General features: G+C 45.4%; 1 protein-coding gene across 2 annotated transcripts in view; it reads left to right on the forward strand.

Moving 5' to 3' along the window:
• The first annotated feature begins 1,262 nt into the window (after positions 1 to 1,262).
• Positions 1,263 to 25,821, forward strand: part of ATP8A2 (ATPase phospholipid transporting 8A2) — a 631,188-nt gene continuing 606,629 nt past the window's right edge. The window contains exon 1 of one of the 2 annotated variants that reach the window (XM_005286691.4): positions 1,263 to 1,492. In XM_005286691.4, coding sequence (XP_005286748.2) covers positions 1,417 to 1,492 — 76 coding nt within the window. In that variant the 5' untranslated portion in view covers positions 1,263 to 1,416. The remainder of the gene's footprint in view (positions 1,493 to 25,821) is intronic. The other variant, XM_065581436.1, reaches the window with a different exon arrangement.

A 25,821-nucleotide genomic window follows, 5' to 3' on the forward strand; every position in this document is an offset into this window, starting at 1 on the left:
AAGATTGGTGTGCTTCTTTCTGATTTATCATTGTTTTTTATTTTCCTTCTAGCCTTGGTTATCTTTGGTACCTCTTTGCTGTAAACATTTGCACAGCATACTGAAGAAATAAAATGTTATGTACTGTAAAAGGTAAGCAATATTAGGATTAATATTTTTCTTAATTTCTTATTTATCCTTGATTTACTTGGTGGTTAAATCTATGTAAGAACTACATATTTTGGATCAACTCAGTTTATAAACTGGAAGGCAGTGTGCAGTTTGCTGCACAGGAGATGGATGGTCTAATGACTGAAGGTACATTCTTAGGAGTCAGGAGATCTGGGTCCTAGGCCTGGCTTTCTATAGACTTTCCTGTACAATCTAGGGCCAATCACTTACTTCTATGTGGGGATAATTCTCCACTGAATTGAACCTTGTGCAAATTAAGTTGTAAGTTGATATGAGATCACAACAGTAGTACTTTGCTCAAGCACAAATGGCTACTTGAGGTGCAAGGCAGTAGAGAATCAGAGTCAGATTCCTGTGTACTATCTATGAAATGGGCCAATAATGTATACATACCTCCCTATATTGCTGTGAAGCATTAGATTCTTCTACCATGGTGATGAGCACAGTAACTGGGTATTTTTACAAAGCATCCTGAGCTTCTTGTGACAGGTGCTATACATTATTTTTATTAATAGCAATAGCGTGGGTTGTAAAGAATTGGCTCCATATCCTGCCTTCGATTTTTCCACAAAGCTCCTGTTGCCTTGGGCGCCTGACCTTGGTGAACAGTGTGATGTTGCTTGTGATAATGCAGCGCTTATATTTCGAAAAATAATTATTTTTAAAAAAAGGCAAATGCCTTTGTTGCATTAGCAGAGTGAATCATGCCCAGCCAAGGTGGGAGGTTCACCCAGGCACTTGATAGTTTTATCTCACTGCCAGGAGCAGGCCTCTCTCTAGGCCAGGATCCCCCGGGGGCTGCTTTCACCACAGTGCCCAGCCACACTATGTGTGGACAAGAGCCTTTCCCCCATGTTGCTGGCCTGGTCTTGTCCCCACTGAAGTCCATGGGGGCAGGATCAGGCCCACGTTGCCAAATGCCTGTCACTGGGGGCTCCAGCCCTGACCAGAGCACGGCCAGCCCCTGCCACCCGCTGCCACTAGGCAGCAACCCCTGGCAGTAACCGCCCCCACGCAAAGGCATCTCTCGCCCTGCGCCCTGCTGCGGGCTCGCGCCTCCAGCTCAGCTCCCCCGCCCGAGCTCCCCTCCCGTGCTGCGAGGCCAGAGGTGGCGGGAGCAGCAGCAGCGCGGCGCGCGTGTTGCCCCGGCCGCTGCCTTCGCCGGGGCCTGCGGGCTTCGCCCCCGACCGGCGGCGCGTGTCCCCCCGCGCTGCGCCCGCGCCCCTGTGCGCGCCCGGCGGCAGCATGCCGAGCAGGGCTGGCCTGGGCAAGGCGCTGAGGATGTCTCTGCAGAGGAAGTCCAGGATCCATTCCGCGGCTGGTAAGGGAGGAGGGACGGGGGCGGAGGAGGGAGGATGCCCAGTAGCCTGGGGGGCCAGGTCTGGCGGATGAGGGGGAACCTCCCCATGTTACCTAACGCCTCCCCGCCCATCGCGCAGCAGCTGCCTTGTCCTCCTTCTCTTGGCCGATGGGGGGTTGGTTTGTTTTTAATATTCTGCTGCTTGACGCTAGCTGTCAAGCTAATGTATAGCGGTTGCAAATTTAATGACACACAGCAGCAGCGGGAATCCTGTTCAGGCTTAGACAACCCCCTTCTACACCCCCCGGCAGCCAATGAGGGCATTGATTCGGGGTACAATCATCTCCCCTTTTGTTGGGGGAAAGGATGGGAGAAGCCACAGTTCTCCCCGGAGCAGCGATTTCGTGGTTTGCTTTTAATGCCATCTCCCGGCTGGGTGCCTTTGTTTGGTCTTATGCCGTGTTGTTGCATATGGGACTTGTGCAAGGGCTTGCTGCAGTCTGCAGATCTACGAGCAGGTCACTGCGCTGCAGGTTCGGGTGTGTAATAGCTTCCCCACTGCACACAGTATGAACACACACGTCACACACACACACACTCCGACAGATCTGCACAACACACAAATACACACGCTACACAAAACAATACACTGGCGCTCGCATACCGAGAACGCGTAAATCGTACATACGAACACAAAATCACACAAACAACACATCTGCACCACACAAAGTCTACGCAAACGTACGCATGATGCATATGAGCTTTGGTAACAAGAATTGTCTTTCATAACGATGATCCCTCCCCGTGTACACTATGAAACCTGAGTTAAGCAGTGAGTGTAGAAAATCTGGGGCTCTTAGAAAGGGTGCTGCCCTCTAGGGTCTCCATGGTCTCGAGGTTCAGAAGCTGTGTAATCAGTGCTCTCCTTTGTTTTTGATGGTTTGTTTTAGGCAGAGGAATTCCTTATGCACCTATAAAATTGTTTTATTTCCTGGAGTCTGGAGCGGAATTGAATGTGCTTGCATTGAAACTTTGATCATGATTGGAGAAATCTTAATGCCGGCATTGGTCAATAAAGGGAAGGGACAGCAGTTACGGGAACTTCACTTGTGCCTTAGTCTAGCACAGGGGTGGCCAACCTGAGCCTGAGAAGGAACCAGAATTTACCAATGTACATTGCCAAAGAGCCATAGTAATACGTCTGTAGCCCGCATCTCCCCTTCCCCACCACCCCCCGGCTCCCAGTGCCTCCCGCCCACGGGCATCTCCGCCAATCAGCGCCTCCCTGTCCCTCCCTCCCCGCACTTCCCAATCAGCTGTCTTGTGATGTCCAGGAGGCTGTTTTCTAAAATGTCCATGTAGGTGAATTCCTTCAATCTGCTTCATAAGAAAGTAGAGAAACTTGAATAATTTGGGGCAAATCCTGGCTCAATGGAATCCAATGAAAAGATTCCCATTCTGATCTCACTTATGCCAGTCTTACTGTATTATATAACTTCAATAGCCTCAGTGGAGGTACTTCTGATTTAATCCTTGTCTACACCCAGGTTTAAACTGCTGCAAATTTTATGTCAGGACAAGGCTTTACACTGGTGTGAGAGCAGAATTAGGCCTTGTCTGCACTAGAGAGTTTTGTTCACAAAAGTCAGCTTTCATCGACAAAACAGTGGAGGTGGACACACTACAATGCTTTCTCCGTTGACAAAAGTCTGTTCCTTTGCGGATAAAATAAAACCACCTCGATGAGAGGTATAGAGCTTTTTGCGGCAAAGTTAGATAGACAAAGTGTTAGTGTAGACAAGGCACTTGATTATGTTGCTGTAAATGACCCCCAGGAGGTGTCCCACAATGCCTATCCTGACCGTTCTGGTCAGCAGTTTGAACTCCGCTGCACTGCACCCAGGTCACAGGCATCCGCCCCATCCCTTTTAAAAGGCAAGAAATTTTTGAAATTCCACTTTCTGTTTGCTCGGCGTGGAGAGCTCATATCACATCTTCCCAGCTGACCATGGCGGGTCCACGCAGCAAACGCTCTCCCACTTGGAGCTCACCTGAGTTGTTGGAGCTGCTCGCTCTGTGGGGAGAGGAGGCTATGCAATCCCAGCTCTGCTCCAGCTGTAGGAACAATACCGATGGTCGGATTTCTTGTGGCATGTTGGATAAGGGCTACAGACGGGACATGCATCAGTGCCGTGCGAAGATAAAGGAGACTCAAGGGAGCCAAACCGTAGCTCTGGTGCTACATCAAAGACCTGCTGCTTCTATAAAGAGCTGGATGGAGTTGGTGGCAACCCCACCTCCACTGTCAAGAACCCCAGGGATACTTCAGGAGGGCTGGAGACAGTGGACAACAGTCTCAACTCCAAGGACAAAGTGGTGGATGAGGAAGTGGAGTTGGAGGACAAGATGGGACAGGTGACAGGGTCGTCCAGTACTGAGACGAGCCAGGACGTCTTCTTGACCCTGGAGGGTTCGAGCCAGTCCCAACAGTCTGTTTCTGGTGTGCATGATGCAGGAGAGGGGAGCTCTGGTAAGTTATCTTTTTGAGTTGATGCTGCTTGATTATATGAGGTAGAGCCGTCCTTTGTTTTATGCTAGAAGTGGGTTAAGGGATAGAAATGTACAAGACTAGCTGTGTTTGCCTGTGCTTCACATTCCCCTGTGCAGCTACGCAGTGGGGCGGAACAATGTGTTAATGCACAACACAATGGGAATGCTCCAGAGATCTCTCTAGGACAGTGGATCTCAAACTGTGGGTTGGGACCCCAAGTGGGTCATGACCCCATTTTAATGGGGTCACCAAGGCTGGTGTTGACCCTGGGCCTCAGCAAGTCTGAAGCACAACCCCACTGCCCTGGGCTGAAGCCCAAGCTCCACCGCCTAGGGCTAAGGTTACATGCCCCCTGCCCAGGGCAGAAGTCATTGGGCTTCAGCTTTGGGCCCCCCAACCGGGGTGGCGGGGCTCGGGCAGGCTCGGCCTTCGGTCCCCCCTCCTGGGATCGTGTAGTAATTTTTGTTGTCAGAAGGGGGTGACGATGCATTTTTGAGAACCGCTGCTGTAGGAAACTTTCCTGGAGGTACTCACCAATCCTCTGCCGAAGGTTCCTTGGCAGAGCTGCTTTGTTCCTGTCCCTGTTGCAGGAAACTTTCCTGCACCAATTGGCAATCACTTGTGCAGGGCCCAGAGTGGCACAAAGGCAAACAGCATAGCGACCCGGTCTGAAGCCGCATGCATGCAAGAGATGCACCCTTGCATCCTTGCTTATCCTCAGGCTTGAGATTTTGGCTTCAAGGACCCTTGCCCATGGAAAATGGTGGCAGAATTTACAATTTTGTCCCTAGTCGCTTGCAGTGATCCTATTAAAAAAACACCAAGACCCTTTTCCCCATCTTGAGGCCCTCCTCCACCCCCGGCCGAACTCACCATATGTAGGGCGTTTGCTGAGCTGTGTGCTTGCCAAAGGACAGTGAGAAAGAGGTGTATTTTACTATTATCATTCGATGCTGTGAGTGCAGTAACAGTCATGCTTCTATGTATTGTTTCTTGTGCTTCTGCAGATGCTGCCTTCAGGGAAACCCCCTACACACCGGTGGAGCTCTTCTGCCACATAAGGAAGTGACCGAGGTGGAACAAGGAGGACATGTTTCAGAAGGTGCTCCAATCCTCTGATGATGCAAAAGAAGAACACAGGGTATGAGAGAGACAGTTAATGAAAATTTTAAAATAGATAGGCAGGAGAGGAAGGAGAGCCAGAAGCAAATTTTAGTGGGCCAGGAGCAGATGATGAAAGTGATGGAGGAGAAAACAGAGATGTTGAAGGCCCTAATCGCGCTGCAGGCAGAATACGTGAGTTCTCACCCCCACAGCCCATCCAGAACTGCTTGACATGCCCTCCCCAAACTTGTCCCACACATTCCTTGCAGCTTCCCATCCTGTCCCAGTACCCTGTTCACTCCACCCCTTCGGACAGCTTCCAAAATGCTAGCTGGAGTTACACACAGCTATGAGAGACTCCATCAGGAGAGTGCCCTTCACTGTTATCTCCTTTTCCAGCAAGCATTTTCTGTGTGTTGTTAATTGGTATTTAATAAAAAAATACTCTCTGAAAGATAATCAATCTTTATTTGTCTCCTACACACAGTGGTTGCTACAGGAATTAATACACAGTGGCAATTGGTAGATTTGCAGACTACAAATTGCAGGAAGCAATCATCAGAATTTTCATGCAAGGCAGCAAGTTAACAAAGCATAGCAGAAGGCTTTATAGGAAGACACATTACTGGAGCTCATTGTCAAAATGGTGCCTTAAAGCCTCCCTGATTCAAATAGCCCCCTATTGTGCCGCTCTAATAGCCTTGGTGTCTGGCTGCTCAAAATCAGCTGCCAGTGATCTGCCTCCACACTCCACTCCGGGGGAAACTTTTCGCCGTTAGCCTCACAAATATTATGCAGCACACAGCAGGCTGCTATGACCATAGAAATATTTTCCTCACTTAGGTCTAACCTGCCATAAAGGCAGCGCCAGCATGCCTTTCAACTGCCAAATACTCGTTCAATGGTCATGCTGCACCTGCTCAGCCTATTGTCGAAGTGCTCCTTGCTGCTGTCCAGGTTTCCCATGTAAGGTTTCATAAGCCATAGGAATAAGGGGTACGCTGGATCTCCCAGGATCACTATGGGCATTTCAACATCCCCCACTGGAATCTTCTGTTCTGAAAAGAAATTCCCTGTTTGCAGCTTTCTGTACAGGCCAGTGGTCCTGAAGATGCCTGCGTCATGCACCTTCCCTGACCACCTCACATTGATATCAGTGAAACGACCACGGCAATCCACAAGTGCCTGCAATAACATAGAGAAGTACTCCTTTCTATTGATGTACTCCGTTGCAAGATGGTCTGGGGCCAAAATTGGGATATGTGTGCCATCTATCACTCCACCGCATTTAGGGAATCCCATTGCTGCAAAGCCATCCACTATTTCATGCACATTTCCAAGAGTTCTTTGTAGTAGGTGCAATTAATGGTCCTGCATACTTACATTAACGCAATCCCAACAGTCAACTTCCCAATTCCAAACTGATTTGTGACTGACGAGTAGCAGTCTGGAGTCACCAGCTTCCACACAGTGATTGCCACGTACTTCTCCACTGAGAGGGCAGCTCTGATTTTGGTGTCCTTGTGCTGCAGTGCTGGGGCGAGCTCCACACACAGTTTCAGGAAGGTACCTTTCTGCATCTGAAAGTTCTGCAGCCACTTCATGTCATCCCAGACCTGTGTAACGATCCGATCCCACCACTCAGTGCTTGTTTCCTGGCCCCAAAAGCGACGGTCCATTGTGTGCAGCTGCTCCGTGAATGCCAAAAGTAATCTGGTTTTGTTTCTTTCCATGGCACACAGTAGGTCAGGCACCTTGGATTCCTGTTCAGATTGGGAGCCCATGATATCATAGAATCATAGAAGATTAGGGTTGGAAGTGACCTCAGGAGGTCATTTAGTCCAACCCCCTGCTCAAAGCAGGACCAACCGCAACTAAATCATCCCAGCCAGGGATTTGTCAAGCCGGGCCTTAAAAACCTCTAAGGATGGAGATTCTACTACCTCCTGAGGTAACCCATTCCAGTGCTTCACCACCCTCCTAGTAAAATAGTGTTTCTTAATATCCAGCCTAAACCTCCCCCAATCTGTCACCACTGAGAACAGCCGAGCTCCATCCTCTTTGGAACCCCCCTTCAGGTAGTTGAAGGCTGCTATCAAATCCCCCCTCACTCTACTTTTCTACAGACTAAATAAGCCCAGTTCCCTCAGCCTGTCCTCATAAGTCATGTACCCCAGCCCCCTAAGAATTTTCATTGCCCTCTGCTGTACTCTCCCCAATTTGTCAACATCCTTTCTATAGTGGGAGGCCCAAAACTGGATGCAATACTCCAGATGTGGCCTCACCAGTGCCAAATAGAGGGGAATAATCACTTCCCTCGATCTGCTCGCAATGCTCCTACTAATGCAGCCCAATATGCTGTTAGCCTCGTTGGTGACAAGGACACACTGTTGACTCATATCCAACTTCTCTTCCACAGTAATCCCCAGGTCCTTTTTCTGCAGAACTGCAGCTTAGCTAGTCGGTCCCCAGCCTGTAGCAGTGCATGCGATTCTGCACTTGTTCTTGTTGAACCTCATCAGATTTCTATTGGGCAATCCTCCAATTTGTCTAGGTCATGCTGGACCCTATCCCTACCCTACCCTACCTGATCATCATACTGTACGATCAGCCGCTTTGTGTTCCTAACAGTGACCACAACAGTAGAGAACAGTGCAGGATCCATCCTTTCAGGCAGAGATGGTGGGCGCACAGTGAACGGGTTGCTGAAAAGTGACATGAAACGTAGTCCGAAGCCCATGGAATGATGAGACAGAAAATACTGCATCATGGGACATTGAGCCCACACCCGTGATGCACTGCGATCCACTCTGCCCTCCCACAGCTCCTAGCTGCAGAAGGTAGTGATTTGCACAGTGGGATAGCTACTAACAATGCACTACTCTCACTGTCGATGCTAGAGCACCAACTGTGGACGCGCTCCACCGACAGAAGAAGCGTTCTGTGAACATGAATAAGTGATGTAATTATGCCAGTTTTTGATTGTTGGTGTAACTCTGTAGTGTAGACAAGACCTTAGATGCTATTTAGAAAAGTGACACAAAGGTTGCTTGCTGAAGAGTTACAAAGCATTACTATCATAACTGCTTGGTGAACGGGTCAATGACTTTTTATTTTGAGTATTTATCTGGAGGATGACAGAAAACTTTGAGTAGCCACATGCATCTCTTTTTCACTAAATGGACTAGACAATTTGCCCAGGAAAAGTTAACTCTGCTGAATGGAACCAGCTACGCGTTTTCACAGTCAGGAACTGTCTGAGGTTACACAGAGTCAGGATTAACTGAATTTCAAATTTGTTTGTGTGATGGCATTGCAAAATGCAGGGACCCTTTCAGAAGCGATGGGATGTGTGTGTGGGTGTGTCTTTTTGAATATATGGTCTGGATCTGGTAACCCTGTCTTGATCCATTGCTAGTCACACTTTCCTTAGTTATCACATTTCAGACCTTTTCCCTCTCACAGTTCAGCTTTGATAACAGAATGTTTCCAACCTAAAAAGCACTGATTTTTATTTGCCTGGTGGTAAAAATCTAGCCCGATTTATTTTTAAGGGGACTTTACTTATTTTAAGGAGTTAACTTTTAGTCTAGAATACTCTTATTTTGATTCTTACAGTTCGTAAAGTATTTCTCTTTTTTTTTTTTGAGTGTTTCAGTGACTTGTAGCTGGACAGTGTGAATCAAGTACATGTACTTGAATTAATAGAAGGTGCCCATACTACTCTAAATTGAAATAACTTGATCTTGATTCACTATTGCCTTGTATTGTGTATAGTCATTTGCACCTGTGCTAAGTGGGTGTAAAGCACAACCAATCTATTTGGTAGCAGTAGTATCACAGATGCAAATAACTACACAGTGCCAGGCAGTGGAGGGTCAGGGCCCATGAGTGCATAGCCCCTCCTGCCACTCAAGCAATTAGTCCTGTTGGCCAGTTATATGCATTTCTTCATTGATTTTTTTATTTTTTTTTACTTTGCATATCTAAACCCTAATTGCAATGATGCTATACCAGTTAGATCAGATTGATTAGATTTAAATTATTCTCTAAGAAGCCTCCTTCTCTTTGCTTTTGGAGCCACAGACATCAAAAGATGTACCTCTTCCTTTCCTTCCTGGCTCCTTAAGTTCACTAAAAATAAGCCATTGTCAATAATGCACTAGATGGTTGCAAAACAGGGTTTTGGATTTTTATTTTTAGGTCAGTAAAATGTAGAGATAAAATGGATTAAAAATATATATCCTGTTATCATCCTCTGTGGTCTAGCCCCACAATCTTCAGTGGGTATAACCAAAGTTGGAATATACTCTGATAGAGAGGTAATTACAGTATCTCTTCTTAAGACTTTGAGAACCGAACTATAAATCTTGGATCTGTAGCACAAAACCATCATACTTACTGAAAATACTTTCCCCCCCCTCTTCCTAAATTTCTTTTCTAAATATTTATTTCATTTGTTCATGTGAAGAATTTGGTCTTTCTTAATACAGTGGCCCAGAAACCTACTACATTCTGGTTGGTAAAGGTTGCTGCTCTTTATTTCACAAGAGAAATGCTGAGACTGATTATACTTAGATTGTAATCTCTTTTGGGCTGGCGACTATCTTTTTGTTCTGTGTTTGTACAGCACTTAGCACAGTGGGGTCTTGGCACTGCCATAATACAAATAATTAATTCTAATTATGCACAAAGTTCTGCTAAATGCACATAGTAAAAGGCTGAAATAGAGAAACTTTGTTCCTCTAATTGCTTTCATTTATGGTCATCATACAAGTTACTTGTAATTCTAGTAGGTAAAATATTTTCAAATAGGGGTATGATATTTAGGTTGATGTTGTCCCTTTTAGGAAATGACCTCACTAGCTCTTTTTATTGTGAAGAAATAAGCTTCAGAAATAAGCATGATGAATGAGAGCAGCCACATTAGGTATGTCTGTACTGCTCAGTTAACCCTGGGCTTGAAGTTGCTTTAAGCCTGGGCTAGTTTATCCAGCTGGAGGTGTGGGTAGATCCCAGACTCCACTTTAATGTGAACTGGAAACTATCCACTTTGCAGTGAGGACACAGATGAAATTACTTGAGTGCTGTTAGTCCTCTAATGTCCTTCCCAAAATTCCTCCTGAAGGAAGAACAAGTTCTCTTGCAATTGATACAAGATTCCTGGAGGAATCTGGCACAAAGAACCATGGGATATGCCTCTCCCCACCCCAGATGCACACAGGCAAGTGCAGAAATGGTGAGGACACAGTAATGTGGGTAGGGCTTTGCTGTGGGAACACTCACACCTAGGCTAGACTAACCCTGGTGCCAATCACCCAAGTTAACTATGCAGTGTAGACATATCCAGTGTGAAATAACACTCTAGCACAGTAGTTCTCAACCAGGGGTATGTGTACTCCTGGGGGTACGCAGAGGTCTTCCAGGGGATACATCAACTCACCTAGCTATTTGCCTAATTTTAGAACAGGCTACATAAAAAGTACTAGTCAAGTCGGTAAAAACTAAAATTTCATACAGACAATGACTTGTTTATACTCCTCTATATACCACACACTGAAATGTAAGTACAATATTTATATTCCAGTTGATTACTTTTATAATTATATGGTAAAATGAGAAAGTAAGCAATTTTTCAGTAATAGTGTGGCTGTGACACTTGTATTTTTATGTCTGATTTTGTAAGCAAGTAGTTTTTAAGTGAGGTGAAACTTGGGGGTACGCAGACAAATCAGACTCCTGAAAGGGGTACACTAATTTGGAAAGGTTGAGAGCCACTGCTGGAGCAGCCCGGAATGATTGTGTTAGCAGCTGATAGGTTGTGCTCTCTTGAGCTGTAGCCTGTATCCCCTGGTGGGGCTAGCCAGCTGGAGTGAAATGCACCAGCATGCTTGAAGTAAGGATTTTTGTGTGTGGATGGGACTCAGGTTGTAACTTAAGTTAGCTGCAGCATAGACAAATCCTTACAAAGTGGGTCTGCAGGAGCACCAATGGGAGTGTGAACTTCACTGCTATTCAAGTGAACAGCTCAATGGGAATTTCACATATGGACTGACTGCAGGAACAGGCTCCTAAAATGGTTAGCATTTTAAACTCCTAACCACAGGCACTGCTTTAATTTGTGATTGAACGTTAACAGCCAGTTTTTGTGACTGCTGGGTCCAAATTAGGGGTGTAGGTTTTCCTTAGCAAGAGTTACTGGTGCACATCCAGAGAAGAATTTGTTGTATCCACTTTGCTTACCTATCACACTGATAGGTCGAGTAGAAATAATTAGGGATGACACATAATTTGGCAAGGAAATTCAAGACAAATAACGCCCCCAAATGGAAGAACACACATACACGTGAACACACATATGCTTGAGCTGTCTGGTGGCAATTATATAAGTGTTATTGAACTCTTCTTCTTTTTATTCATGTTTAACTGGCACATTATTTAATATGATGAGCAGCTTATTCAATCTACATCAAAGGCCTGACCCCTATTCCATTAAGATCAATGAGAGTCTTGCCTACTTTCAGTAATAACTGATGGTAAATTAACATATGATATGTTGCTTAGGGTGTTGTAATGGTGCACACTAGTGTCTTGTTTTATAATATCACAAAGGGTAACACAGTGAAGTCCATTCTCATGCAACATGTGAGTTAACACAATTGTAACTATAAGGAGAGAAAGGTTGGTCTAGTGCAGGGGTTGGCAACCTTAGGAGTGGTGTGCCGAGTCTTCATTTATTCACTCTAATTTAAGGTTTCGTGTGCCAGTAATATATTTTAACGTTTTTAGAAGGTCTCTTTGTATAAGTCTATAATATATAACTAAACTATTGTTGCATGTAAAGTAAATAAGGTTTTTAAAATGTTTAAGAAGCTTCATTTAAAATTAAATTAAAATGCAGAGCCCCCCGGACCGGTGGCCAGGATCCGGGCAGTGTGAGTGCCACTGAAAATCAGCTCGTGTGCCGCCTTTGGCACACGTGCCATAGGTTGCCTACCCCTGGTCTAGTGATTAAGGCACCAGCCTAAAACTTAGGAGGGTTGGATTCAATTCATAGTTCCACCACAGTCTTCTTGTGTAACTGTGGGTTAGTTTTTCTGTACTTCAGTTCCCCACCTGTAAAATTGGGATAGTAGTACTTCCCTACCTCACAGGGGTGTTGTGTGGTTAAGTACATTCAAGACTATGAGGTCCTCAGATACTGCGGTGATGGGGGCTATATAAGTACCATAGATAGATAAGTACGTACATATAATTTCCACACAACTCTGAATAGAATATTCAGACACCTTATATAGTCCTTCCTCTGCTTTGGCTTTATTAGTAACTCAGATATAAACAGCCAGATAGATGTACCACAGCATAAGCTTTTCCCCTAAGACTGGCTGTTCCTAGGAATTGTTTTTCCTGCAGGACCTCTCTGTCCCAGGCCCCAGTTCCTTATGTCAAGCTTGATAATTCAATGCCTTTATATTTTGGTTAGAGGTAGCAAGGCCCACCTGCTAGTAGGCCTTTGGAGTTTATCTTCATGAAGGGTTCAAGCACCTGACAGTAGGATGGTTCCAAGGAGCCCTGCATCTCCGTATAAGTACCTAGAATGTCAGCCATTTAAAACTGCCAAATAACAATTCATTTTCTGTAATGGAAAACATTCTTTCCTATAGAAAGATCTTAGGAGAATAGGAAACTGTATTAAGGAAGTTTTCATTGTAGAACTGTTGTAAGCTTTTTCGTTGTAAGCAGGTTTGAAAGAAGTTGTATTCACCCTGGCTGTCAATAGAGTGAGGATTTTATATGTAAAGGCCCAAAGTTTCAAAAAAGCCAGTGTGCCTAATTTTTTTGGATGTCCAACCCGAGACATTTTGGGTTTGCGGAGCTCCTGCAACTTCCACTGGCTTCAATTGGAGTTTTGGGTACTCAGTACTTCTGAAAATTGTCCCCAACGTGTCTCAAGTTGAGCACCCAGAACTAGTAACCATGTCTGAAATTTCAGCTTTTACACAAGATCTTTGCACTGTAGTGAAAATTTGCTGAGACATATGGTCCACTGTACCAGCATAGCAGCCATTTTCAGTCCATTGAAGATGAGAATCCTCTTCCTGTGTATCTGATAAGCTGAAGAGTTTAGCTAAAACTGTACTCTGTGCAGCCTACAGAAGTCGGCACTCTTAGCCAAGTCTGTTTTCCCTTTGACCTTTCTCCTGTGAACTACATTCCAAATGGCTCTCTCCAGAGAATTTTTATTGCTGCCAACCTACTAATTTACAGTAATGTCTTAAGCTCTTAGGACAGCTGCATTGTCACAGAAATTTGTATTTGATGTTTCGTTTTTTCCTGTATCATGTTGCACTGTGGCATATTTGAATTAATTTTCACTAATATGTGGTAATGCAAATGCTAGAATACCAATTACTGACAATTATCTGCAGAACTTGAACAGCTGCTGTAGTGCCTGATCTCTGTGAATGAATGGTTAATCACTGCCCTTCTCAGCAGCACTATAAATGTTGCTGATAAAGTTGAGTGACTGATCTAAAAAAGGCATTGAAAAGTCAGTTGGGCATCTCTGCAGCAGCAATAGCTTTCTTCTCCAGGATCAGTCATTAATTAGATCTGACCTGTCCTTTTGATCAACATATATAAAGTGTTTTCCTTTCAGTTTACAATTACTGCATAATCTATTTCTTACCTGGCTGAGCCTTTCAGAGGGATTGCAGATGATAATTTATGTGAGAGCATGAGACCGCTGAAAGCTTTAGATCAGCGGTTCTCAACTAGAGCTGGTTGAAACTTTTTGGTTTGTTTTATTGAAAAATGGCCTTTTTTCCCCAAGATAATTTTCTGTGAAAAATTGCTGATTTGAAGTGTTGTGCCTTTTTTCAATAGTTTAAGAAAAATCATTGAAAATATCAAAATGGTTAACTTTTTTTGCTTTTCTGTAAATAAAATATTGTCTAGTGATTTGGATAAGGTTTTAGTTAGAAATTGCAAAAAAAAAATTCACAGAAAAAATATAATGTTTCAGCGTTAAACACTTCAATCAAAAACAAGTTAAACATTTCCACTTTTTTTTTTGGTAAAATTATTTTTGGAGTTTTCAGCCAGTCCTGTTCTCAGCCTTCTCCATACTGTGCCCCCCATTCACTACAGAAAAATATTTCAGGACATCCCCTCTTACTCAGCCATCAACAAATGGAGGGTCATCCCCATCCCCTGGACTTCTGTGAAAAACCCAGGGCATTGTGACCCCCCCAGGTTGAGAACCCAGACTTTATTTGAATCAGTAAATGTTGCCGAGCCAGATTTTTTTTTTTTAATAAGGAGATATAGTGTTTAGTTCAGGGAAGTAGAAGACAGGAAGCAAGTGTTCTATTGAAGTCAGTGGCAGAACTGCCAAATGCAGCCCACCCTGTCCTAAAATGTGGCTTGGGGTTGCAACTACAGGTTGAAGACAAAGCTGATCAAATACAGCTTTTATTGTTGAGGAACTCAAACAACAATATATTACTGTTAATGTCTCAGGGAAGAAGGAAACAATCATACAACTGAGTGTATCTATTTAAAATTCAGTGTACATATGTATGCTACTTAGATGAGGCCTCTGGTGCCTAGAAAATTTCCTAGGTAGCCCTTGGTGTTGAAGTGTAGTAGCTCCTGCCTTCAGCAATAATAACAGCTACAGCCAGAAGAAATAAGAAAAGAAAGTAGAGGTAAAATCGGTTTCCATATATCCTATGGCGGATTGCTTGGACTGCTACTGAGAACAGTCTGAACACCATCAAATCACGATTGGTTCAACAGCAAAAAGGTTTGTCAATTATTTTTATATTTCCATTCCTCTCCTCCCCCCCCCCCCCCATGTACTATGTTTTCAAAAGTTTTTTTTTTTTAAGTCCAGTTTTAAGAGCATGGAAACCATTGGATCAGGATGTCACTCTGAAGTAGAGGTGAATGGGACCTTACCTCCCAAAGCAGAGTGGGGATTTAGCCATGATGTTCAAGACACTGGGTCAGATCCTTGGCTGGTGCTAATTGAGCATAGCTCCATTGACTTCAGTGATCCTGTGCTGATTTATACTAGCTGAGGATCTGCCCCAGTGGATCTGGCTCTCGTTTACATTCGTGTAAATCAGGATTAACTCCACTGAAGTCACTGTAAAACTGGTGTAAGGGAGAAGAGAATTAGGCCCTGTAACTCTGTAGAGAAAATTAACCTGTGGAACTCTGCTTTTAAATTCCTAATCTATCGAATGCAGCTTGTTAGAGAATAATGGCTTCACGCATTCACTTTGCCTCAGATGGTAGGAGTGTTCAGGTTTTATCTCCTAACCCAGTGTTCATCTACTCATTCACCTCAAACCCTCTGGAGGCACATAAATCTTATATAGTGTGTAACTGACCCCTCTAATGGTTCAGGCCTGGATTTGATTTACAAAGAGCATTTGAAACAAAAGCTATAGTGGTATTGTGTTTGTGTTCAAAGACTACACCCAGAATCAATGCCACCTTGTGATAACTGTAAAATACAAGCAGTTTAGTATTATTATTTAGGAGGAGTAACAAAGAAGAAAAAGAATACGAAATACAGTAATCATCATAGTTCTGAAGTGCAGATGTAGTGCCTTATGCATGATTACATAGGTGTAAATCAGGTCTTATTCCAAAAGTTGTGAGAAGGTGAAGATTGTTGTCTTGTATAATCACAGTCCCTGGCTGGCATATGTCCTAGAAAAGAGCAACATATTTTCTTCTTGAAGACTATGGAAGGCAGCTATAATTTAGTGTATCTGAAGAACTGGTCCAGGCTGACAAAAGAACATTTGTACATCCCTGCCGGGTGTACTTCACTCAGTCCAAGAGCAAACGGGGAGTCCACGTCTTTTCTGTTTGTGATAATGACAGAGTGCGCAGAAGAAAGCATAATATGCTGCTGTCTGCAATGCTCCAGCTGACACTCTGAAACACAAGCAGGCTATTCACTGGTGTTTGGGGTGTAGGCAGGTGTCTAAATTTTATGATATAGCTGATGATCAGTGACCAGAAATGGGAGAGTTTCTTACACTTCCTCAAGCCCTGCAATCCTGCTAATGTCTATCTGATTATTATTGAGAGCTCCTCTGCCATAATTCTTAGTACACTGTGACAAAGTTCCTCCTCTATCTTGGTGGATCCTGCGCTTACTGGCGGATTTTCTTGCCTCAGAGATTCACTATGTGGGTTGGGGAACAGCCCAGAGCCCTTCCCCTCTGGAAGAACCCACAGTCCAGGTCAATTGGGAGGTTTGGGGGGAACCCGGGCCCACCCTCTACTCCGGGTTCCAGCCCAGGGCCCTGTGGACTGCAGCTGTCTATAGTGCCTCCTGTAACAGCTGCATGACAGCTACAACTCCCTGGGCTACTTCCTCATGGCCTCCTCCAAACACCTTCCTTAGTCTCACCACAGGACCTTCCTCCTGGTGTCTGATAACACTTGTGCTCCTCAGTCCTCCAGCAGCACACCCTCTCAGCTCCTTACACCTCTTGCTCCCAGCTCCTCACACTCACATCAGAAACTGAAGTGAGCTCCTTTTAAAAACCCAGGTTCCCTGATTAGCCTGCCTTAATTGATTCTAGCAGCTTCTTCTTAATTGGCTCCAGGTGTCCTAATTAGCCTGCCTGACTTAACTGGTTCTAGCAGGTTCCTGATTACTCTAGTGCAGCCCCTGCTCTGGTCACTCAGGGAACAGAAAACTACTCATCCAGTGACCAGTATATTTGCCCTCTACCAGACTCCTGTACCCCATTGGTCTGGGTCTGTCACATATCCCTCCCCCCTGCTCAACGCCAAGGGGTTGGGCAGCTTGGGACGCCAGACAGTGCACACGTGACAAGCCATCGGCGTTGCCATGACGGCTCCCTGCTCTGTGTTGCACACGGAACTGGAAAGGTTGGAGGGATAAGAACCATCTGGTCACCCTTGTGTTCTTCTCCTTGTTCCGCTGCATCCATTGAAGAGGGGCATGGTCGGTCGCGAGGACAGATCTGCGCCTGAGCAGATAGTCGCGCAATGTTTCCATGGCCCATTTTACAGCGAGGCATTCTCTCTCCACCACTGCATATTTTTGTTCCCTTGGAAGGAGTTTCCAACTGAGGTATAGAATTGGGTGTTCCTCCTTGCCGACCATCTGTGATAGAACGGCCCCCAACCCTACTTCCGATGCATCCGTCTGCAGGATAAACTCCTTGGTGAAATCAGGGGCTATCAGTACGGGGTTACTGCAGAGGGCAGTCCGTAGGTCTGTGAATGCTTCCTCTGCTGCGTCAGACCATCTCACCAGATCAGGTCCATGGGCTTTCACTAGGTCTGTCAGGGGGCTTGTCCTTGTGGCAAAGTGTGGGATAAATTGTCAGTAATTCCCCACCACACCTAGGAACGCCCGGACTTGTTTCTTGTGACTTGGTCAGAGCCAATTTTGGATGGCCTCTAACTTGTTCACTTGGGGTTTTACCAGACCTTTTCCCACAATGTAGCCAAGATATTTGGCCTCTGTAAACCCTACAGCGCACTTGGCAGGGTTTGCTGTAAGTCCAGCTCGCCTGAAGGTATCAAGGACTGCCTCCACCTTCTCCAGGTCTGGGTCTGTCACAACACATTGCCCACCTAATTCTCTAGCTAATGCATTCAACAGCTATGTGTAGAGGAGGTTCTCAGTACACAGATCTCCCCTGCCCTGTATGGAAGTGGTGCCAGTTGCCTCTCTGGCACCATATCTTCTTCCTGACACCCTATAGAAGAACAGGAGGGCTTTTCAGTTTCAAGATCTCCACAGGGAGTGTGGGAGTCTCTGAAGTCACCCTGTATTGTCCCTCCCACTTGCCCTACAGAGGAAAAGGTACTGTTCAGGCTGGATTATTCTCCTCATAGACATCTCAGTGCTGTGAACTGCCTACACCTTGTAAGTGGGGGGATGCTGCTGGGATTCATGGCCAAGGGAGACCCATGTAACACAGATTCCTTAGAGCAGAGCTATTAGGAAGCTGAGGGGACTTACTGGAGGTCCTGAAGCCCATATAGAGATCCCCATGGAGGATTCTTCCTCCCTCGTGCTTCTCTGGGAGGAGGTGCACTGGGCCAGTATTTGTATGTAACTTTAGCGCCCTCGTAGCCAAGATGGAGTCTGCTCTGCCGACAGCTCTGGCCAAGAGAAAGCGCGCGCAGGAATGAAGCAGGAAAAATCCCTTCAACCCCAGGGGCACCTGTTCCAACCCCCTCAGAGTGAATACACACACCCACAGGAAAAGTACAATGAATATAAGAAAGGGAAATATTTATTTACAGAGGGATGAGAGGAGAAAAACAAGGGAGGAAATATAAGGGAGGGTAAAACGGTTGCATTCAAACCAAGGCCCCACAGGCCCAGTGGTAGCACAGTCTGAAAGGGCAGACACTGAGCAATGTGTCTGCACACAGAGTTCAGGAGTCCTGAGCAAAGTTCCAGTCCAGTGGTGAGTCTTGGGTGTTCCTGGTAGTCTTCGGCGCCAGTAAACTTTCCCGAACAAACCCCTCCGATGACCCTCTTCTGCCGCTCTTTGCGAAGCCACACAGAGCGACTACTGTGACGGGTTGGATCACAGAACCCCCCCTGGGGCTGCCAAATGATGTGCCAAGACTACTTCTGCCCCTGCTTTCCCTGCCAGCTTGGGACTCCAGCACCCTGTCTTGTTGAGCCAGACACGCCCGTCTGCTCCAACACAGACCCAGGGTCTGAACCACGTGCCCCAAAGCTGCAGACTTAATTGAAAGCAACTTAAGAAGTGTTCCTGTCTTTAACACTCAGATGCCCAACTCCCAATGGGGTCCAAACCCCAAATAAATCCGTTTTACCCTGTATAAAGCTTATACAGGGTAAACTCATAAATTGTTCGTCCTCTATAACACTGATAGGCACAGCTGTTTGCCCCCCCAGGTATTAATACATACTCTGGGTTAATTAATAAGTAAAAAGTGATTTTATTAAATACAGAAAGTAGGATTTATGTGGTTCCAAGTAGTAACAGACAGAACAAACTGAATTACCAAGCAAAATAAAATAAAACACGCAAGTCTAACCTAGTACAATAATAAAACTGAATACAGATAAAATCTCACCCTCAGAGGAATTCCAGTAAGCTTCCTTTTACAGACTAGTCTCCTTCTAGTCTGGGTTCAGCAATCAACCCTGTAGTTACTGTCCTTTGTTCCAGTTTCTTTCAGGTATCCTTGAGTTGGAGAGGCTATCTCTTTAGCCAGCTGAAGACAAAATGGAGGGGTCTCCCACAGGCTTAAATAGATTTTGTCTTGTGGGTGGAGACCCCCCTCCTCTCTCCTATGCAAAGTCCAGCTCCAAAATGGAATTTTGGAGTCACATGGGCAAGTCACATGTCCATGCATGACTGAGTTTCTTAGCAGCCAAGCCACATTCCTGGGAAAGCTCTGATGTGGATTGGCGTCTTCAAGTTCATTGTTGGCTTAAGTGGTTCTTGATTGGGCACTTAATTTGCACATTCCTTTCTCAAGAAACTGACCAAATGCTTTACTAAGGCTACTTAGAGATCAAGCAAATATACAGCCAATATTCCTAACTTCAAGTACAAAAATGATACATGCGTACAGATTGGAGGAATGTATTCAGTAGATCATAACCTTTACAGAGATATGTTACATGGCATATGTAGCATAAAACATATTCCAGTTATGTCATATATATACATTCAGAAGCATATTTCCACGAAGCACCATCACAACTACCTCCCCACTTCACTAGCTAGCAGCCTCCCTCCTTATTCCCAATTCAGAGTCACAAGTCCCAGTACTCACAGCCCCATGCAGCTCTGGGCAGCAGGGATACTGGGTCCAGCTCTGGTCTGTCCTTCTCGGGCAATTCCTCCCTGGCATAGTACTCCTCCTGGCTCCTGTCCTGGGGTGTCCCTGATCGGCCGCCCTGTCCTTCCCAGGCTTCCGGCAGGTTCTCTGCTGCTTCACTTTGTGAGGGCCTGCGGGCTGCAGCCCTTCTCTCTGTGGAGCTCCAGAGCCACACCCTGGAGTTTCCCTCCATTCTCTTACTGCTCCCCCTCCCCCCTTAGGAAAAAGATTTAAAGGGGCCATGCTCTCTAAACCCCAAAGGGGTTACATGTATATCTCTTGAAGTCCATTCAGTTTAGTGCCAGTCAGTTTTATAAAGAGAGGGGGAAATGGAAAAGCTAAAACATCTTATATTCCAAAAATATTGAAGTGTCCATATTCTCAGCCTCCACAGTGGTCCCTCAGCATGAGATCTTAATCAGATTTACTCAGGTAAAACTGGTTTGGTGGGAGTTTGAGTAAGGACCCAGATTTGGACCCATAGCAGGATAAAGCAATGAACATATTGGACTTATATTTTAGATCATGATCTCAACAGTGCTAAACAACTTCCACTATCAAAAAAGAACAAACGTAAGCTCCTAGGAGAATACAATTCTGCCGTCTTGAGCACTGGGCAGGGTTTATGTGGCATTTGGCCTGGCTGTTTACTTAAAGTATTTTCTGGAAGGATAGCAAAAAGAATTACAATTAAAATGGAATAGCATTAGAATAGCAGCAACGATAAATCTTACATGAGGAAGATTTGGCAAATACAATGCAACTTTGTGCTGGGTAGAAGACAGCACATGGATTAACTCGCCCCCAAGAAACAACTGCACACTCCTTGTACTGCTGCCCTAGCAGTTAGTCGGCCAGATCCTCACTCCCTCTCTGGCCTCTTAGTGCCCTGATTTCTGTGGTGCAAAGGGGCCAGAAAGCAATGCATTTCCTTATGTAGGGGAACCCTGATAGGTGAAGAGTTGGAATAGCCAGGTCTATACTTCCTTCTTACATGGCACTGGTATAGAGGGTCTTGGGGGCCAGGAGGGGGCATGGAAGGGGTTGGAGGGAGTGTGGCCAGAGTGTACTTCGCTCTGGTAATCCCTGGCCCACAGAACAGCTTCTAGGGGCTGTCCACACCGACATGGGTTAGAGCAGCTCTGAGGTCAGAAAGCAGCACTGCATATGATCTCATGTTGTCCCCTTCCAGATTTTCTCAGACATGTGGATGGGATAAATCCTTCTGTCACACCTTATGCATTATGGCTGATTTCTGACTGATTGTTCTAACTGAAGAATGTGGGCCAGATTGAAATCTCACTTTCACTGGTGTAAATCCTGAGTTTCTCCACTGAAGCCAGTGGGTTTACTTTGATTTACCCCACTGTTTTTGGGAATAGAATGTGGTCCAGTGTCTTTAAATTCCTACAACCCATTTAATATTCTCACATCTCACACAGAAGTACATTAATTATCCTCTTGGATACAGTATATACCCAATGAATGGCTACTCTACTGTTGAACCTGGAGACATACATGGCTTGCTCCTCTGAGCCTATTTTGAGAGGTGTCAAATACCCCCCACTCCCATTCCCTTCAGCACTTTGCCAGATCTCTACTTCACTCTTCTGAAAGCGGACAGGGGGCTACAGAGGGAGTTTGACAGAGGGAGGCCTACGATGGTTAGGAAGATCCGCAACACCTGTGCCAGCACTGCTTCTGTCTCCTCCACCTGCGCCTGTAGCCAGACAGAGCACCTGAGCATGGATGCGTCTACCCAGATCCTGGTGGGTTTTGCAGAGACTGTGATTTGCAATTCCCACTTACTGACATCCAATATGAAAGGTGCCTGCTGGTGAAATCTCTCAGGCAGCAGGTGGGGGAGCTACAGGAGGAGGTGGCTAGGTTGAGGAGCATCTGGATCCATGAGCAATTCCTGGACAGTGTCCATGTGGAGACAGCTGAGGTAGCTGTCCCAGTACACAGGACTGCTGACACACCACTGGTGGAGGAGGAGATGGCTCAGGGTGGACACTGGCAGCTGGTTACTTCTGGCAGCAGGCAGTGCACCACCCCTGCCCCGAACCTTCCCGCCATGGTAATAGGTAACCGTTATGCTCTTCTTGATACAGGAGAAAAGGAATCACCCCCTACAGTAGAGGAGGAGAAGCCTCGTACCCCTAAGGCTGGGAGGTCTGCTGCCACCACTGCGAATAGGAAACGTAGGGTAGTGGTGGTCGGAGACTCTCTTCTGAGGGGGATGGAGGTGCCCATCAGTCGCCCTGACATTTCATCTCAGGAGGTGTGCTGCCTGCCGGGGGTCCATATCTGAGACGTTACAGAGGCATTGTCGAGGATTATCCAGCCCTCTGACTACTACCCCATGCTACTCATCCATGTGGGCACAAATGATACTGCGAGGTGTGACACTGAGCAGATCAAAAGTGACTACAGGGCTCTGGAGTACGGGTGAAGGAGTTTGGAGCGCAGGTGGTATTCTCTTCGATTCTTCCTCTCAAAGGTAGGGGCCCGGGCAGAGACAGGTGCATCGTGGAGATGAATGCCTGGCTGCGAAGATGGTGTCGCCAGGAGGGCTTTGGCTTCCTCGACCACGGGATGCTATTCCAGGAAGGACTGCTAGGCAGAGATGATGTTCACTTTTCGAGGAGGGGAAAGACCCTATTTGGACACAGACTGGCTAACCTAGTGAGGAGGGCTTTAAACTAGGTTCGACGGGGACAGGTGAGCAAAACCCACAGGTAAGTGGGGAACATGGAGACCTGGCAGATGGGTCGGAAATAGTAGGGAGCGTGGGCCATAATGGCAGAGAGAAAGGAGGGTCAGGGCAAAACTGGGAGGCAAGATCAAAATAGTATCTTAGATGCCTATATACAAATGCGAGAAGTATGGGGAATAAGCAGGAAGAACTGGAAGTGCTAATAAATAAATACAACTATGACATTATTGGCATCACCGAAACTTGGTGGGATAATACACATGATTGGAATGTTGGTGTGGATGGGTACAGCTTGCTCAGGAAGGATAGACAGGGGAAAAAGGGAGGAGGGGTTGCCTTATATATTAAAAATGTACACACTTGGACTGAGGTGGAGATGGACATAGGAGACGGAAGTGTTGAGAGTCTCTGGGTTAGGCTAAAAGGGGTAAAGAACAAGGGTGATGTCATGCTAGGAGTCTACTACAGGCCACCTAACCAGGTGGAAGAGGTGGATGAGGCTTTTTTAAAACAACTAACAAAATCATCCAAAGCCCAAGATTTGGTGGTGATGGGAGACTTCAACTATCCAGATATATGTTGGGAAAATAACACAGCGGGGCACAGACCATCCAATAAGTTCTTGGACTGCGTTGCAGACAACTTTTTATTTCAGAAGGTTGAAAAAGCTACTGGGGGGAAGCTGTTCTAGATTTGATTTTAACAAATAGGGAGGAACTTGTTGAGAATTTGAAAGTAGAAGCCAGCTTGGGTGAAAGTGATCATGAAATCATAGAGTTCACAATTCTAAGGAAGGGTAGAGGGGAGTACAGCAAAATAGAGACAATGGATTTCAGGAAGGCCGATTTTGGTAAGCTCAGAGAGCTGATAGGGAAGGTCCCATGAGAATCAAAACTGAGGGGAAAAACAACTGAGGAGAGTTGGCAGTTTTTCAAAGGGACACTATTAAGGGCCCAAAAGCAAGCTATTCCGCTGAATAGGAAAGATAGGAAATGTGGCAAAAGACCTCCTTGGCTTAACCACTAGATCTTGCATGATCTAAAAAATAAAAAGGAGTCATATAAAAAATGGAAACTAGGACAGATTACAAAGGATGCAGGGGCAAGATTAGAAAGGCTAAGGCACAAAATGAGCTCAAACTGGCTCCAGGAATAAAGGGAAACAAGAAGACTTTTTATCAATACATTAGAAGCAAGAGGAAGACCAAGGACAGGGTAGGCCCACTTCTCAGTGAGGAGGGAGATACAGTAACAGGAAACTTGGAAATGGCAGAGATGCTTAATGACTTCTTTGTTTCAGTCTTCACTGAGAAGTCTGAAGGAATGACTAACATAGTGAATGCTAATGGGAAGGGGGTAGGTTTATAAGATAAAATAAAAAAAGAACAAGTTAAAAATCACTTAGAAAAGTTAGATGTCTGCAAGTCACCAGGGCCTGATGAAATGCATCCTAGAATACTCAAGGAGTTAATAGAGGAGGTATCTGAGTCTCTAGCTATTATCTTTGGAAAATCATGGGAGACAGGAGAGATTCCAGAAGACTGGAAAAGGGCAAATATAGTGCCCATCTATAAAAAGGGAAATAAAAACAACCCAGGAAACTACAGACCAGTTAGTTTAAACTTCTGTGCCAGGGAAGATAATGGAGCAAGTAATTAAGGAAATCATCTGCAAACACTTGGAAGATGGTAAGGTGATAGGGAATAGCCAGCATGGATTTGTAAAGAACAAATCATATCAAACCAAGCTGATAGCTTTCTTTGATAGGATAACGAGTCTTGTGGAAAAGGGAGAAGCGGTGGATGTGGTGTACGTAGACTTTAGTAAGGCATTTGATACGGTCTCGCATGATATTCTTATCAATAAACTAGGCAAATACAACTTAGACGGGGCTACTATAAGGTGGGTGCATAACTGGCTGGATAACCGTACTCAGAGAATAGTTATTAATGGTTCCCAATCCTGCTGGAAAGGTATAACAAGTGGGATTCCGCAGGGGTCTGTTTTGAGACCGGCTCTGTTCAATATCTTAATCAACGACTTAGATATTGGCATAGAAAGTACGCTTATTAAGTTTGCAGATGATACCAAACTGGGAGGGATTGCAACTGCTTTGGAGGATAGGGTCATAATTCAGAATGATCTGGACAAATTGGAGAAATGGTCTGAGGTAAACAGGATGACGTTTAACAAAGACAAATGCAAAGTGCTCCACTTAGGAAGGAACAATCAGTTTCACACATACAGAATGGGAAGAGACTGTCTAGGAAGAAGTACAGCAGAAAGGGATCTAGGGGTTGTAGTGGACCACAAGCTAAATATAAGTCAACAGTGTGATGCTGTTGCAAAAAAAGCAAACATGATTCTGGGATGCATTAACAGGTGCGTTGTGAGCAAGACACGAGAAGTCATTCTTCCGCTCTACTCTGCGCTGGTTAGGCCTCAACTGGAGTATTGTGTCCAGTTCTGGGCACTGCATTTCAAGAAAGATGTGGAGAAATTGGAGAGGGTCCAGAGAAGAGCAACAAGAATGATTAAAGGTCTTGAGAACTTGACCTATGAAGGAAGGCTGAAAGAACTGGGTTTGTTTAGTTTGGAAAAGAGAAGACTGAGAGGGGACATGATAGCAGTTTTCAGGTATCTAAAAGGGTGTCATAAGGAGGAGAGAGAAAACTTGTTCACCTTAACCTCTAAGGATAGAACAAGAAGCAATGGGCTTAAACTGCAGCAAGGGAGGTTTAGGTTGGACATTAGGAAAAAGTTCCTAACTGTCAGGGTGGTTAAACACTGGAATAAACTGCCTAGGGAGGTTGTGGAATCTCAATCTCTGGAGATATTTAAGAGTAGGTTAGATAAATGTCTATCCGGGATGGTCTAGACAACATTTGGTCCTGCCATGAGGGCAGGGGACTAAACTCGATGACCTCTCGAGGTCCCTTCCAGTCCTAGAATCTATGAATCTATGAAAGGTCCAGAAGAACTTTCATATACTTACATTCTTGTGCTGTGTAGCTCACGGGTGTAGTTTTGCCCTACATGGCACTGAGAGGTGCAAGTTACATCTCCTGGGCAAATTCAACGTGGGGGAGGGGGTGTT

Source organism: Chrysemys picta, chromosome 1, assembly GCF_011386835.1.
Source record: "Chrysemys picta bellii isolate R12L10 chromosome 1, ASM1138683v2, whole genome shotgun sequence".
NCBI lineage: Eukaryota > Metazoa > Chordata > Testudines > Emydidae > Chrysemys > Chrysemys picta.